The sequence below is a fragment of the Macaca mulatta genome, chromosome 5 (assembly GCF_049350105.2).
Source record: "Macaca mulatta isolate MMU2019108-1 chromosome 5, T2T-MMU8v2.0, whole genome shotgun sequence".
NCBI classification, from domain to species: domain Eukaryota; kingdom Metazoa; phylum Chordata; class Mammalia; order Primates; family Cercopithecidae; genus Macaca; species Macaca mulatta.
In genome coordinates, this window is record NC_133410.1 from 167,411,799 (window position 1) to 167,426,309 (window position 14,511).

The 14,511-nt window shown below is 43.5% G+C and overlaps 2 protein-coding genes across 6 annotated transcripts in view; both read left to right on the forward strand.

Annotated features, from left to right (window-relative positions):
- FNIP2 (folliculin interacting protein 2) overlaps positions 1-14,511 on the forward strand; it is a 137,669-nt gene that overhangs the window by 89,683 nt on the left and 33,475 nt on the right. For 4 of the 5 annotated variants that reach the window (XM_015139419.3, XM_015139421.3, XM_015139418.3 and 1 more), the window contains 6 exons: positions 1,858-2,059; positions 2,377-2,465; positions 4,172-4,318; positions 4,437-4,606; positions 10,902-12,228; positions 13,098-13,254. In XM_015139419.3, the coding sequence (XP_014994905.3) occupies positions 1,858-2,059; positions 2,377-2,465; positions 4,172-4,318; positions 4,437-4,606; positions 10,902-12,228; positions 13,098-13,254 (2,092 nt within the window). The remainder of the gene's footprint in view (positions 1-1,857; positions 2,060-2,376; positions 2,466-4,171; positions 4,319-4,436; positions 4,607-10,901; positions 12,229-13,097; positions 13,255-14,511) is intronic. The other variant, XM_028848846.2, reaches the window with a different exon arrangement.
- Positions 6,330-14,511, forward strand: part of RAPGEF2 (Rap guanine nucleotide exchange factor 2) — a 486,440-nt gene continuing 478,258 nt past the window's right edge. Inside the window, exon 1 of the mRNA XM_078002396.1 lies at positions 6,330-6,349. The gene's annotated coding sequence lies outside the window, so the exon portion shown is untranslated. The remainder of the gene's footprint in view (positions 6,350-14,511) is intronic.

Sequence of the window (14,511 nt, forward strand, 5' to 3'; positions counted from 1 at the left end):
GAAGGGAAATGTAAGATGACAGACAAAGAGGAAAGGATTGCAAGCAAGCCTTATTGTAATATAAACGCAGAAGAATTTCCTATACAGAACAGAAATCAACTACTGTAGTGCAAGAAAACAAGGCTTTAGCACCAGTACCTTGGTAAAGAAGAGAGAACGTTGTATGAAATTGTGTGAAGTTCTAAGGAAACCTCAAGAATTTTCTCTGATGATTAGAATCTAGGGATTTCCCGGAGAAAGCAATTGACGATTGTAATGTGTAGCATTTATAAGAGCACTATGTGCCATTAGTGACACATCTGGAGTGAAAACCTTTTACTGATTTACCAACCATAACTACATCTCCAGGATCTTGCTTGAAGTTAAGGGAAACAGTAACATATAACGAGGTTAGAATAAGATGTCTATCTCCTTTCCTTTAAAAGTAAAATAGCCAGATGCAGTGGCTCACAGCTGTAATCCCAGCACTTTGGGACAGTGAGGTGGAAGGATCACTTGAGCCCAGGAGTTCAAGACCAGCTTGGGCAACATAGGGAGACTCCATCTTTACCAAAAAAAAAAAAAAAGAAAATGTAGCTGGGCACGGTGGTGTGTGCCTATGGTCGTAGTCCCAGCTACTTGGGAGGCTGGTGGGAGGATCATTTGAACCTAGGTAATTGAGGCTGCAGTAAGCCATGATCACACTACTACACCCCAGCATGGGTGACAGAGTGAGACCCTGTCCTCCCAAAATTAATTAATTAATAGCATTCCTGACCATAACACTTTTGGCCTATGTATGTTTAATGATAAAATCTGGGTTTATTTGAAATCACACAAGCATTAAAGACCATGAGTAGAGCCCTAAGTAAATAAGTTGAAGACCGGGGCAGAAGGCTAATTCTCATATTCTGCCCAGCATGAGTAATTGTTATGTTGTAATTTATAGTCAAGAAAATGGAGGAAGCAGTACCTTTCCATATTTGGCAGAGATATGAGACTAAATGATGGAGTTAGTGAGAAAGAGAAAATGTATTGCCCGTGTAGGGCTCTCATTTGCAATGTTAGGTCCTTTGTGTTGGTGTTTTTGTAGGAAAAAAAATATTTTATTTGTATGCTTGCTGTTAGTAGCTATTTGGTAGCTACACTGGCTTTCCACAGTAGTTAAGTAAGAGACATGGTTAGGCCATTTTTGTGAGGCTTACCCTGTAAGACTAAATATATATTTAGAAGTTTTGGGCTACATGGCTGTCATCACAGAAGCTGAGTCTCTCAAAAGAATCATAGGTTTTTTGAAAATTTTGCTGTAGCAGAAGAGAGGTAAGTGTTTCTACTTGAAGGATTTTCAGAGAGCTTAATCACATGGCTTAATCTGAGCATTTAGAAGAGTTACTTGATCTAGTAGTTTTAATAGCCCTGGAAAAGTAATCCTGGAAGTACCAGTACATGTTCAAATGTGATACTCTTGTTCAACAGAATACCATGTAGGATCATTCCTCTTTTGACGTCTTATCTATTGGTATCTGTCAGCCAAAATAAAGCGACTGTGTTTTGGGTAAACAGATATTTCATATTCCTTCTTAAATATCATCAGTTTGACATAAAATGATCCAAAGGAAAAGGACAGGAGTAACAACAGGAAATTTAAATTACTTGTAGCCTTCGTTTGCGTTTCTTTCCATATTAGGATAATACTGTGTGGCAAGCAAGCTGACGTTCTCATCTTCATGCCAGAGAATTATAGAAGAGAATGAACTAAAGGCGGATATACTCTTAGTTACGACTGAATGTTCTGGGTGTCATCCCCAGTCATTACAGTTGACCATCAGTGTGACTCATTGATGCATGGCAACTTTTCAAACTTATATTTCCCTCCAGGTCAACTGATGAGACATTCAGCTTGGCTGAAGAAACCTGTAGTTCTAATCCGTCTATGGTTAGGAGGAAGAAAATTGCCATAAGCATCATCTTTTCCCTATGTGAGAAAGAAGAAGCACAAAGGAATTTCCAGGACTTCTTCTTTTCTCATTTTCCCCTGTTTGAATCTCACATGAACAGGCTGAAGAGTGCAATTGAAAAGGTAATAAGGATGTAATCCAAAGTCAAATAGAGAAGTGATTGTGGGGCTTTGAAAATGGCAGAATTTCTCTCTTTATGTATCAGATGTCTTTCCTAAGGAAGTTAAATCACCTGTAGCAGTGATAAATTCTTAGGCATGTTGATGTTAGTTACCAGATACTGGGTTGCCTTAGGGAAAGAAATTACTGCTTTTTCATGACTGAAGGCATTATTACCTTGAGTGTTGTTAATTGATTACATATTTTTTATTAATAAAGCCCAGTAGATAAGTTATAAAATTTCTTCTCAGTAATTTGGCTTGCTTTCTCTTCAACAAAGGCTATGATCTCCTGTAGGAAAATAGCAGAATCAAGTCTCCGAGTCCAGTTTTACGTCAGCCGTTTGATGGAAGCTCTGGGAGAATTCAGGTAAAGTGGCAAAGTTTGGCAAATCCAGCAGGAAATATTTATGAGCAGCCATGGATAAAGAGAAACTGTAACTTGGAAGAATTGGGGGCCTGGCAGTTATTCCTTACTTTTGTGGTTCCGCTCTTCAAGGTGGAAACAGAACAAATGAAGCAAAAAATTTAAATAATTTACCAATAAGTAATCCTCACTACTGCTCGACCGACAGTCCCTGATAGGATTGTTTTTATCAGGATGAATGGGGAAAACTAATGTTCAGGTATCTCTCACCAGTCTATTCATTATTGTATGTCAGCCTCACAAAAGCCCTAAGCACTACTAACCCCGTTTTACAGATGTGGAAACTTGAGTTCACAGATGCTTATTCAAAGCACAGATGGAGAGGTTATGCATGTCCGGGAGACATACATTCCAGTTTGCCAGGACAGTCCTAGTTTATACCCAGTGTCCTCTGGAAACTGGTGTCTAGAGTCCTCGCTCCTAGTATCTGTGTGGAAAGGGAGTCCTTGCTCCTTGTATCTGCATGGAAAGGTAAATTGTGTTGGGTAGCAGGTGGGATCCTCTTTCATCATGCTGAGTTGGGATTGTTGCACCATTTAGAGCCGCTTCCTTGGTGGGGAATGGAATCCCACTCCAAAGCAGTCATGAGCTAATGAGTCAAACTGTTACTCCGTAGCTGAAGGAGAAAAAAGATTTATAATCCTTTGAATGTTAGAACACTTTTATGATGCTTAACGTATATGTTGGTGAACTCTATAATGCTACCTGGAGCAAAATCACAAGCCTTTTTTAACTCTGGGTTATGTGTTAAAGTACTCAAGTAACATGTTACTCATTATCTGGTGATCGCTAAGACTTAAGTCATATATTTGAGAATGACATAAAGTTGTGCTCTTTGATGGCAATCTGATGATTAGTACACCTTCCATAATTTTTTGGGAAAGCACTAGAGATTTGCCTGTTGCTCTGCTGTGGTCAGACTGGACACTGGCTTGCGCTTGAGAATCTGGGTCCTACTTTTTTTTTCTTTTTCCTGTTTTTTTAGACTAAGTCTCGCTCTGTCACCAGGCTGGAGTGCAGTGGTGCACTCTCGGCTCACTGCAACCTTCACCTCCTGGGTTCAAGCGATTTTCCTGCCTCAGCCTCCTGAGTAGCTGGGTTTACAGGTGCCTGCCACCACACCCAGCTAATTTTTGTATTTTTAGTAGAGATGGGGTTTCACCATGTTGGCCAGAATGTTCTCAGTCTCTTGACCTTGTAATCTACCACCTCAGCGCTCCAAAGTGTTGGGATTACAGGCATGAGCCACCACGCCCAGCCGAGAATCTGGGTCCTACTTTAATGATGTGTCCATTTTTCAAAGGTCAAGAAGCTGAAAGTGAGGCTTTCTAGTTCTGTACTTTCAGTTTCTGTAGAGTCTCTGTAGTAGCAACCCAACTTAGCCGTTGTCCCACGGAAGCAGCCATAGACAGTAAATAAGTAAATGAATGAGTATGGCTGGGACCTGGTAAAATTTTTTACTTACAAAGAAAGGTGGCAGTCAGATTTGGCCTGTGGGCCACAATGTGCCAACCCCTGTTATGTGTGGAGCTTGAATCTTTTAAGGACTACATAGATTCACGTTGTTTTCTCCTTTATTCTTTTACACCAAGGTTATCCAAAATAGTATTTCTGACACTTTTGTGTTTCCCTCTCTTTCTGTTCTATAGAGGAACTATCTGGAACTTATATTCTGTTCCAAGGATAGCTGAACCTGTATGGCTTACCATGATGTCTGGCACTTTGGAAAAAAACCAGCTCTGCCAGCGCTTTCTCAAGGAGTTTACGCTTCTGATAGAACAGATCAATAAAAACCAGTAAGCTTCAACTCTCTGGAGACTTGTATGCAAATCCCATAACCAATGTATGTTCTGCATAGGACGTGCCTCTTTCTGTATTGACTAAGTTGGTTGTATCTTTTTCCATTTCTCCAAGGTTTTTTGCTGCCTTACTGACTGCAGTGTTAACCTACCACCTGGCCTGGGTCCCAACTGTCATGCCTGTGGATCACCCTCCCATTAAAGCCTTCTCAGAGAAACGTACCTCCCAGTCAGTGAACATGCTGGCCAAAACACATCCATATAATCCTCTCTGGGCACAGCTGGGTTAGTACCTAATTTGACTATTCAGAGAATATATAGGATGGAATAGGAAAAAAAAAGCTAGAATTTGTAGTTTATACTGGCTCTCTCACCCAATAGTTCATAAGTTGTCACTGGGCAGATGAGGAATAGGAAGTTGGTCCCTGGATTCTAATTGTAAGGCCACCACCTTCCTCTCCTTACCCCAAGTGGCAGCTTTGTGCTACACTCTTAAAGCAGTGTAAGCCAACTGTGTTCTCCCATTCCACAGCGGCTGTTGACCCTCAAGTAAGATTTCTTAACCTCAGCACTGTTGATCAGATAATTCTTTGTTGGTTGAGTTGTGGGGTGTAGGAAGAGCTGTTTTATGCATTAACAGATGTTGAGTGGCATCCTTGGCCTCCATTTACTAGATGCTGGTAGAACTGCCCCTCCCACCTCCCACCCAAAGTTATAACAATCAAAAATATCCACAGAAAAGCACCTCATCCTGGAAAGCAGCATGTTATAATAACAATAATGAAAGCTGACACTATGAGCCAAGCACTGGTTTTACACATATTCATTAGATTCTCATCCCTACACTTATTACTCTCAGCTTCATTTTGTAACAGTACAGATGTTGTCTTGTCCTTGTGCTCTTGGTCGTGAGATGTATAAGCGAATATAAGCCCCCTCGTGGTTAGGGGTAAAAGGCATGTTCTAAATCAATTAAAGAATTTATGGATATTTAAATGGACTTAAGGGAGGGGGGATATGGAGAGAGGCTAGTTAACAAATACAAAATTACAACTGGATAGGAGGAATAAGTTCTAGTGTTCTTTAGCATTGGATTAGGATAGTTAATAGCTTATTTTCAGAGAAAGCTAGAAGAAAGGTTTCAAATGTTCCCAACACAAAGAAATGATAAAAGTTTGGGGTGATGGATATGCTAATTGCCCTGATTTGATCATTACTCAGAACATGCCTAACTCATTCTTGGTCATACAGGAAGTTTTTCCTGGGGAAGACAGAACATGGCTGTTTTTATTATAGAACAATAATAGTCTTGAAAGAAACGTAGGCTCATTAAGTGGAGAAGGAAAGGGGGCTGGATATTAAGGGAACATTGTATTCCATGCTGCTGGGTCACCCATTTTAAAAAATGCTAATTAAGTAGTGTGCATTTAGTTAAATCAATGTACTCATAATTAGGTGTGCTTCTCATCTGAAACATAACTGAGAGCCATTAATTCCCTATGTTCAGCATAACAAGGAAGAGTCTTTTCCTGTAGGTTCACAATCCTCGTCTTTCAGAGGAGATCATGTATTGCTGAAAGTCTTCAGTCCTCCCTTCCCCCAAACAATCCATGAGGGGTCTGGCTATTGACAGGAGGAGTGTGAGGAGGGGACAAGGCCCTGGTCATCAAAGGCCTGTGATAGCTTCTGGTCAGCGAAGGCCTGTGATAGCTTTGTAAAGCCAAGTGTGAGTGATGGCCGAGTTTCCATTATTACAATGAAGTCGGGGGGCCTTCAATAATTTGACAGGTAGAAGCACTTGCTTCACATTTCATTGTTCTCATTCAGTATTTAGCAAGTCACAGTAAACATGAAAATAGAAACTTCTGGGAATACACAGTGATGCAGATATAATTTCAATCCAGGTTCCTAAGTATAGAGAAGACTATCTGGAATCATTCCAAAGACTCCTCTGAGAGCTTTCCAGGACAGGCGCCACTGTGTGTTCCCCCTCCATGGCTGCTCAGCACTACCAGGGAAGAGGGGGGGAGGCTGGATGCCACTTTCACAGGCTTGCTGCTCAGGAGCTCGGTGATCCTTGCTTCTGCCCAGCCACTTCCCTGTATACAATGTGATGCCACCCGTTAGTGGGCTGTGGAAACAATTTAGTGGGTTTAATTAAAAAGCATTTAATTGGTGTAATAGAATAGAAAATATCAGTGACTTACATGTATACTTTGTAAAATGTCTGTTTCAAAAGGTGCATTGAGGTTGCAGTATAAAATGTATTTCTTTCTTGGAATAGGTATACAAAGTTTGAATGCTGCTGTCTACACCACTGACTGAAGTAGTTCCATAGTCTCTTTTTGACCTATATGGAACTTAAGAGTTAAGAGTTTGTGGAAATGAAAAGGACCTTTTCTACCCAAAAGAGATTTGGACCACTGATTTAATATAAGTTAAAATGTGTGAAATTTTTTTCTCAGAAGTTTACCTTGTATTTTTCAAAATGCAGTGGAATTAGACTACAAATCAATTTTTTTTTAATTCTCACTGTCTCAGAAATCAAACCATGTATTTTTGTTGTTGTTGTTGTTTTTGAGACAGAGTCTCACTCTGTCACCCAGGCTGGAGTGCCATGGTACAATGAAGGCTCACCACAGCCCCAACCATGGGCTCAAGTGATCCTCCCACCTCAGCCTCCCTGGTGGCTGGGACTACAGATGTGCGTCAACATGCCCAGCTAATTTTTGCATTTTTTGTAAAGGCAGAGTTTCACCATGTTTTGCAGGCTGGTCTCGAACTGGGATCAAGCGATCTACCTGCCTCTGCCTCCCAAAATGCTGGGATTACAGGTGTCAGCCGCCGTACCCAGCTGAAAACCACATTTAAATAACCCACAAGCCAAACAAATTGCACAAAAGAAATTAGAAAACATTTGAAATAATGATAATAAAGATGAGATAAGTTAAACTGTGTAGGGTATAAGGAAACACTGTTGAAAGGGGAATTCTACAACATAGACATTATTAGAATGTGATCAGGAATAAGTGTGCCTTTAAGATCCTTAACTCTCTTCTCGTCTCCTATTTTTGTTCTCTCTCAGCTTCTCCTTGTTTATTTTTGTTTCTGTCTGTATAGTCCCCTACCTCTCTAACCCCCTTTCTTTCACCATGCTTTCTTTACAGAACTTCTAACTTCTCTCAGCTTCTCCACCTCATTCTTTCCTCTCTTTCTAGTTTCCAACTTTTCACTATTGTTCCCCTCAATAGTTCTTTCCTTTCTTCTCCCTCTTCCTCCCTCTTTGTTTTCTTTTTCTCTACTTGTTTTACCCTCCTGGCTGTTATCGCCTCTCCTTCTCCATCCTCTTTTGGCTTCACCCCAGTTCTCTATCATTTTGCACCTCTCTAACATCCCATCTTTTTTCTTTCTGCTTTCCCTTCTCTCTATTCTTCCCTCTTTCTTCCTAGTTTCCTCTGTCTCTCTACTCCCTCTGTCTCTCCCTCCCTGAGTCTCAACTCTGTGTCCCTGTTTGCCACCGTTGCTTTCTGTGACCTCTCCTCCTACTTCGTCCAGCACCTTTCCTGCTTCCGTGCACTCTGTCTTTGGCCTGTTTCACTTGTAAGCCCTCTTGACTCCTTCACTTTTTCTTCTGCTTTTTCCCCATTTGCGTCTCTTTTAAATTTTTATTTTTAATTGAGGTAAAAAGCATATAACAACGTTTATTATCTTAACCATTTCGAAGTGTACACAGTTCAGTCATGTTAAGTACATTCACGTTGTTGTGCAATTTCTTCATTTTAAAAAATTATACTTATGAAAACAAATCTACTCTAAAAATCAGCTTCAGTTATCCAGGACTCAAAAAAAAATTGCCTTCAACTTCCAGTAAATATTTAATATTGTGGGTCTATTGTTTTAAAAATGCTTTATTTTATGAAGTTTGGCTATAATGTATTAGCACTGGTTCCAGTCACATTGCACTCATTATTTTATATAGTTTAAGTGATTATAAATTGTATTTTTAATAACCTTCCTTGTTTTACCATTTCCATTTATTCCTTAGTTATTAAAATGTGCAATACTCAAATGCATTGCTAAAAAATCATATTCTAAGTGTTCTTTCCCCTGTAGTTTGTTATGCCAGATTTTGGATAAGTAATGCTGCTTCTTTATTAATATTGAAACTGATTTAACAAAAAATATTTCATGAATTCTTGAAACGACTGTTGATATCCTGCAGCAGTAGGCAGATGTAATCAAAGTAACAGTAGTGAGCTCTTAGGAAGGTTTTCTCAAACAGAAATCCTAGCTTCGGCCTACAATTCTGAGTTACTCTCTTGAATTCTAGGCTGATTTCTCAGTCACTTGCAAAGTCCTCTCAATTAAAACTCTATCAGCCTGTAATCTAGTCATTTTATAGAGAGGATTGTTTATTATTATTTCTGTCCTGCCCTTTGAATGTTCTTAGGAACCGTACACGAGGGACTACTCGCAGAAGGAGGTATTTCCTAATGGGTCCCTGGGGAGGTACTTTCCGATGGTTCTCATCACTTTTTTTCCATACTCATCTATTTTAATTAGTTTTATCCAGTATATGCCCTTATTTTTTTTTTTTTTTTTTTGAGACGGAGTCTCGCTCTGTCACCCAGGCTGGAGTGCAGTGGCCGGATCTCAGCTCACTGCAAGCTCCGCCTCCCGGGTTCACACCATTCTCCCGCCTCAGCCTCCCGAGTAGCTGGGACTACAGGCGCCCGCCACCTCGCCCGGCTAGTTTTTTGTGTTTCTTAATAGAGACGAGGTTTCACCGTGTTAGCCAGGATGGTCTCGATCTCCTGACCTCGTGATCCGCCCGTCTCGGCCTCCCAAAGTGCTGGGATTACAGGCTTGAGCCACCGCGCCCGGCCTCAGTATATGCCCTTATAACTGCTTTCCCTCCTCTCTAGATGCATTCCTCAGAGGGGTTCTAACTTCCTAAATTCTGATTTATGCCGATTACCATGTATCACTTCTCCTCCTTTATTTAGTATCTTTTCAGCTTTTGATTTGTTCCAACATTCTGGTTGGTTTTTTTTTTTTTTTTTTTTTTTTTGAGACAGAGTCTTGCTCTGTCGCCCAGGCTGGAGTGCAATGGTGTAAATGGTGTAATCTCGGCTCACTGCAACCTCCGCCTCCCGGGCTCAAGCGATTCTCCTGCTTCAGCCTCCCAAGTAGCTAGGTTACAGGTGTCTGCCACCACACCTGGCTAATTTTTGTATTTTGGGTAGAGACAGGGTTTCACCCTGTTGGCCAGGCTGGTCTCGAACTCCTGACCTCAAGTGATCCGCCACCTTGGCCTCCCAAAGTGCTGGGATTACAGGCGTGAGCCACCACACCCAGCTGAGATACATCTTTAGGATTTTAATACAGTGCCTGTCCAGTTAGTAAACGTGGGTGCTTTATTATAATTTTCCATCACATCATATCATATGTATAACTTATTATAAAGTGTAATAATCAAATTATCAAATGCCGTAGTTTTAATAGTTAGGCACTTAAGTACTTTTGATGAAAAGCTTATTGCTGGGTGGTTGGATGACACATTTACCCTTATTCTCTCCTCCTTAAGCTGACGGTAGAGCTCACAGTACATTAGTCAGTTTTTAATCAACTTGTCAGGATATAGCTAATGGGACATATTTTTTTCCAGTTGAATTTTCTTTTCTTTTTTTTCTGAGACAGAGTCTCACTGTGTCACCCAGGCTGGAGTGCAGTGGTGCCATCTTGGCTCACTGTAACCTCTGGCTTCCAGGTTCAAGCAATTCTCCTGCCTCGACCTCTCAAGTAGCTGGGACTGCAGGTGCACACCACCACGCTCGCCTAATTTTTGTATTTTGGGTAGAGACGGGGTTTTGCCATGTTGGCCAGGCTGCTCTTGAACTCTTGACCTCAGGTGATCACCTGCCTCAGCCTCCCAAAGTGCTGGTATTACAGGCATAAACCACTGCGCCTGGCTCAGGTGAATTTTCAAGCGAATTAAAACCTTCAGACTCATTAATGACTGAGTGATTTTCTTCTTGTTAGTCAAACTGATTCTGCTTGGTGTGTGTATGTGTATTAAGAGAAATCTATGTAGACCACCTCATTAAGTATTTTGAATTAATTCACTGCACTTCTGTTGAGAAACTCCTGAATTTGGATTTCATCCCAAGGCCCAATGTCCTGGGATTCTTCCAACAAATTCTTATTATTTCCAGTTTCCAAGATACAGTATTAGATCTGGTCACATACTCAGAACTCTGGGTTTAACCTTCTTTGGGCCATCTCATTGGCTGACCCATTGAGCTGCAGGGAAGACCCAGCAGGCCCTGGTAGGGGCTGTGTGCACAGCAGCACGACTCCCACACACCAGGGGTGGTGGGCTGCAGCCTGTGTCCAGGCTGACTCTCTTACAGGGGCAAAACTAAAACATGGTCATTACTAGAAAGTAGAAATCAGGAGTCTGAAGCAGGGATTCCAGATTGGGAATATAAGTCATCTATTTTGCTCTTGTAAAGGCTGATATATCTGTGACATGCTAACCCCAGAGACCACTGCCTTTGTGTCCACCTTTGCTCTCTAGGTGATCTTTATGGAGCCATAGGCTCTCCAGTGAGACTGACTCGCACCGTAGTGGTAGGGAAGCAGAAGGACTTGGTCCAGCGAATACTTTATGTCCTGACCTACTTTCTCCGTTGCTCTGAGCTACAAGAGAACCAGCTGACCTGGAGTGGCAATCACAGTGAAGGTGACCAAGTTTTAAATGGGAGCAAGATCATAACAGCCTTGGAGAAAGGAGAGGTGGAGGAGTCCGAGTATGTGGTCGTTACGGTGAGGAACGAGCCCGCTCTTGTACCCCCCATCCTACCACCAACAGCAGCTGAGAGACAGAACCCCTGGCCGGCAGGGTTTCCTGAGAGCCCAGAGGGCACTGACAGTAGAGACCTGGTTCTTAAACCTGACAAAGAAGCTAACCGGAGGCCAGAGCAGGGTTTTGAGGCTTGCAGCACAGGATGCCAGGGGCCAGCATCAGGTGCTTCCTGGAAACCTCAGAATGCATTTTGTGGGGATGAAAAAAATAAAGAGGTACCGCAAGATGGCTCTTCAAGACTTTCCAGCTGTGAAGTTTCGGGGGCAGGGATGAAGATGGACCAGCAAGCTGTCTGTGAGCCGTTGAAAGTGGAGATGTCTACGAGACTGCCAGACCGGTCAGTGGCCTGGCCTTGCCCTGACAGACATCTTTGGGAGAAACCTCCCATAGAAAAGGTCACTTTCCAGATAGGAAGCTCCACATCTCCAGAGTCTGACTTTGAAAGCCGCATGAAAAAAATGGAGGAACGGATGAAAGCCTGTGGCCCCTCCTTGGAGGCCAGGGAGGCCGCTGACACAGCTCAGGACCCGCAGATTTCTAGGAGCCCTTTCAAACCTGGCTTTCAGGAGAATGTCTGCTGTCCTCAGAATCGGCCTTCAGAGGGGGATGAAGGCGAGTCTGACAAGGGTTTTGCAGAGGACAGAGGCAGCAGAAACGACACAGCAGCAGATGCTGCCGGGCAGCTCAGCCACGCTGCCGACTTGGGCGCAGCCTCCCACCGCGTAGCAGGAACTGCCCCGGGGAGGCTGGAGGCGGCTACAGGTTTGTATGTGAAGGCTGAGGAAGGACCTGTGCTGGAGCCTGTTGCCGCCAGCTGTGTCCAGCGGGGCCCTGGCCTCGTGGCTCCTGCAAATATCCCCTGTGGGGATGACAACAAGAAGGCCAACTTCAGGACTGAAGGAGACATTCCCCGAAATGAAAGCTCGGATAGTGCCCTGGGAGACAGTGACGATGAAGCTTGCACTTCAGCCATGCTAGATCTGGGTCACGGTGGTGACAGGACTGGAGGGTCCTTGGAAGTGGAGCTGCCTCTGCCAAGGTAACTCCGGCAGGCTGGGAAGTAGAGGGAACTGGGTTCAAATCCCACTTTCTTGGCCTGACGCCTGTGATCGTGTTAGCTTCTACTATTGTCTGCTTTACACACAATATCTTTTTTTCCACAAGGTACTGGAAGTATTATTAATTTTATACAAACGGTTTCCCACCTGTCCTTCTTCCAAGGATGGTCACTGGCTTAGTACCACTGAGCTCACTGGGGCAGGTGGCCAGTGGTTGTCTTTGCAGCTATCATGACCCTCTGGGGAAGCTAAGGGATGTGGTGGAGATGGGAGAGGGAACAGGGAGTTTAATTTTCTGTCAACTGCAGGGCAGGTCCGTGGCTGGCAGCAGATGCCTTGCTTCAGAGGTGGTGGATTACACTCGCCGTGTGGCCTCTCTCCTGCCGATCAGAGCAGCGTGAGGTGGTTGGGAAACAACACCTCTTCCTTAACACTCCATCAGGTTGATTATTTGGTCTATGATGACTGAAAGCAGTAATTAGAGATTTCTTCTGTTCTTCCGCACTGTCATGGGCACCATTCTGTGCAGATATGTCAGATTCCTAAAGCCAGGCTTTTGCAAGAGCCCTTCCTGAGATATTTTCTTTTGTCAGTATTTTGACACAGACTGCCTGGTGGATGTCCAATATGAGGTACAAAAACAAACTCATGACCAGCCATGGATATAGTTTTTTTTCTTTAAAAAACTCCCTTTTCTCCCGCCTGTGATCCACTTACTGGAGGGTTGGTGACATGGGCCACCCTGAATCTATTTTATTTACCTGTGTCATTGGAGTGCTTGTACCAATTGTAATGAAAGAAGAAAGTACATTTTCAGCTGTGCATTTTAATGGGCCACATGTTGTTTTAGGTCTCAGAGCATCAGCACCCAGAACGTAAGGAACTTCGGCCGCTCACTTCTGGCGGGCTACTGCCCCACATACATGCCTGATCTTGTGCTTCATGGGACCGCCAGTGACGAGAAGCTGAAGCAGTGCCTGGTGGCCGACCTCGTCCACACGGTCCATGTAAGTGATCCCAGCGTGAAGCCTCTGGCTGCTGACAGTGTGTCAGCCAAGGTCTTGGCCGACAACAGGTGTTTAGACTGAAGAGAGACTAGTTAAGGGATTGTTTATGGAGATGTGGGCAGGGTTATGGGAACCAGCTAGGGCTAGTGAGGCACCTGGGGCCTAGCAGCAGCTGGAAGCTAGAAGTACACCTGGGCCTGACAGAGTAAGGGGAGGGAGCGTGACATCAGAGCCCTGGAGAGCCTGAGCCAGGACGAGGAGTGGCCTGGCTGCAGGAGCAATGGAGGGGGGGGTGACTTCCTGCCATCCCTCCTCCCATTCTCTGATCTCTTTCTGGTGCTTCTCATTGGCTGAGCCCAGCTGAAAGCCAGGGAGCAGTGGCACAGCTGATGCAGACACAGCCTTGTGGTGCATAGAGGTCAGCCTCCTGGGGCCCAGAACAGGACAGAGAAGGGCAAAGAGCTGCTCTGGAAGTGGTGGGTTAGCAGATAGGCCGGGCAAATGGAATAAACAGCACAGATGATGACAATTATATGCTGTCACGGTGAGGACCAAAGAGATGTCACATATGGTTTGTTTTTTATCCGATGCTTAAACAAGTTCCTAAAAGTAATTTATTTTAACTGATTTGTCATTAAGTTCACTTTGATGGCTGCATAAGGATGACTGTATAAAGATTAACAAGTCTTACTGGAAAATTGCCTCGTGGCTGCCATTAAGTGCTTTTCTGCTATCTGCAGTGCTGCAGGAACTAAGCAGTTAAGGAAACTGTCAATCTGATGGGCCTGTTTTTAATTGAGCTGTTATTGGGCAGATGTGCAAAAATAGGCATTTTGTATTAGAAACATTTTGTATCTTGTGCAGTAGGGAAAGTCCTCATCGCATTAAGAAAATCAGAATTTGGCCTGTTACCTACCTCCTCGGCCAACAAGTATTTTTTTTTTTGAGGTGGAACAAAAGGCATTGCATGTTATCTTTGGCCTTGAGCATCTCCTCTGTGAAGACTAAACATCAGACACAGGCTAAACAGGCTAAGTATATTTATGTGAAGTGGGAAAAAAACTCAGTAGTGAAGCAGATGTCCTCATAACCTCCCTCAATGGGGAGGGCAAAGAGATGAGGCTAGGGCTGTCCGAAGCTGGGGAAAGCCAGCCCAGCGTACATGTGTGTGGCCAAATGTTCCTAACCCCACCCCTGCTTTGTGGTCACATACCACCCCTCACCAGGATACTCCTGGAATGAAGCTAGGAAGTGCTT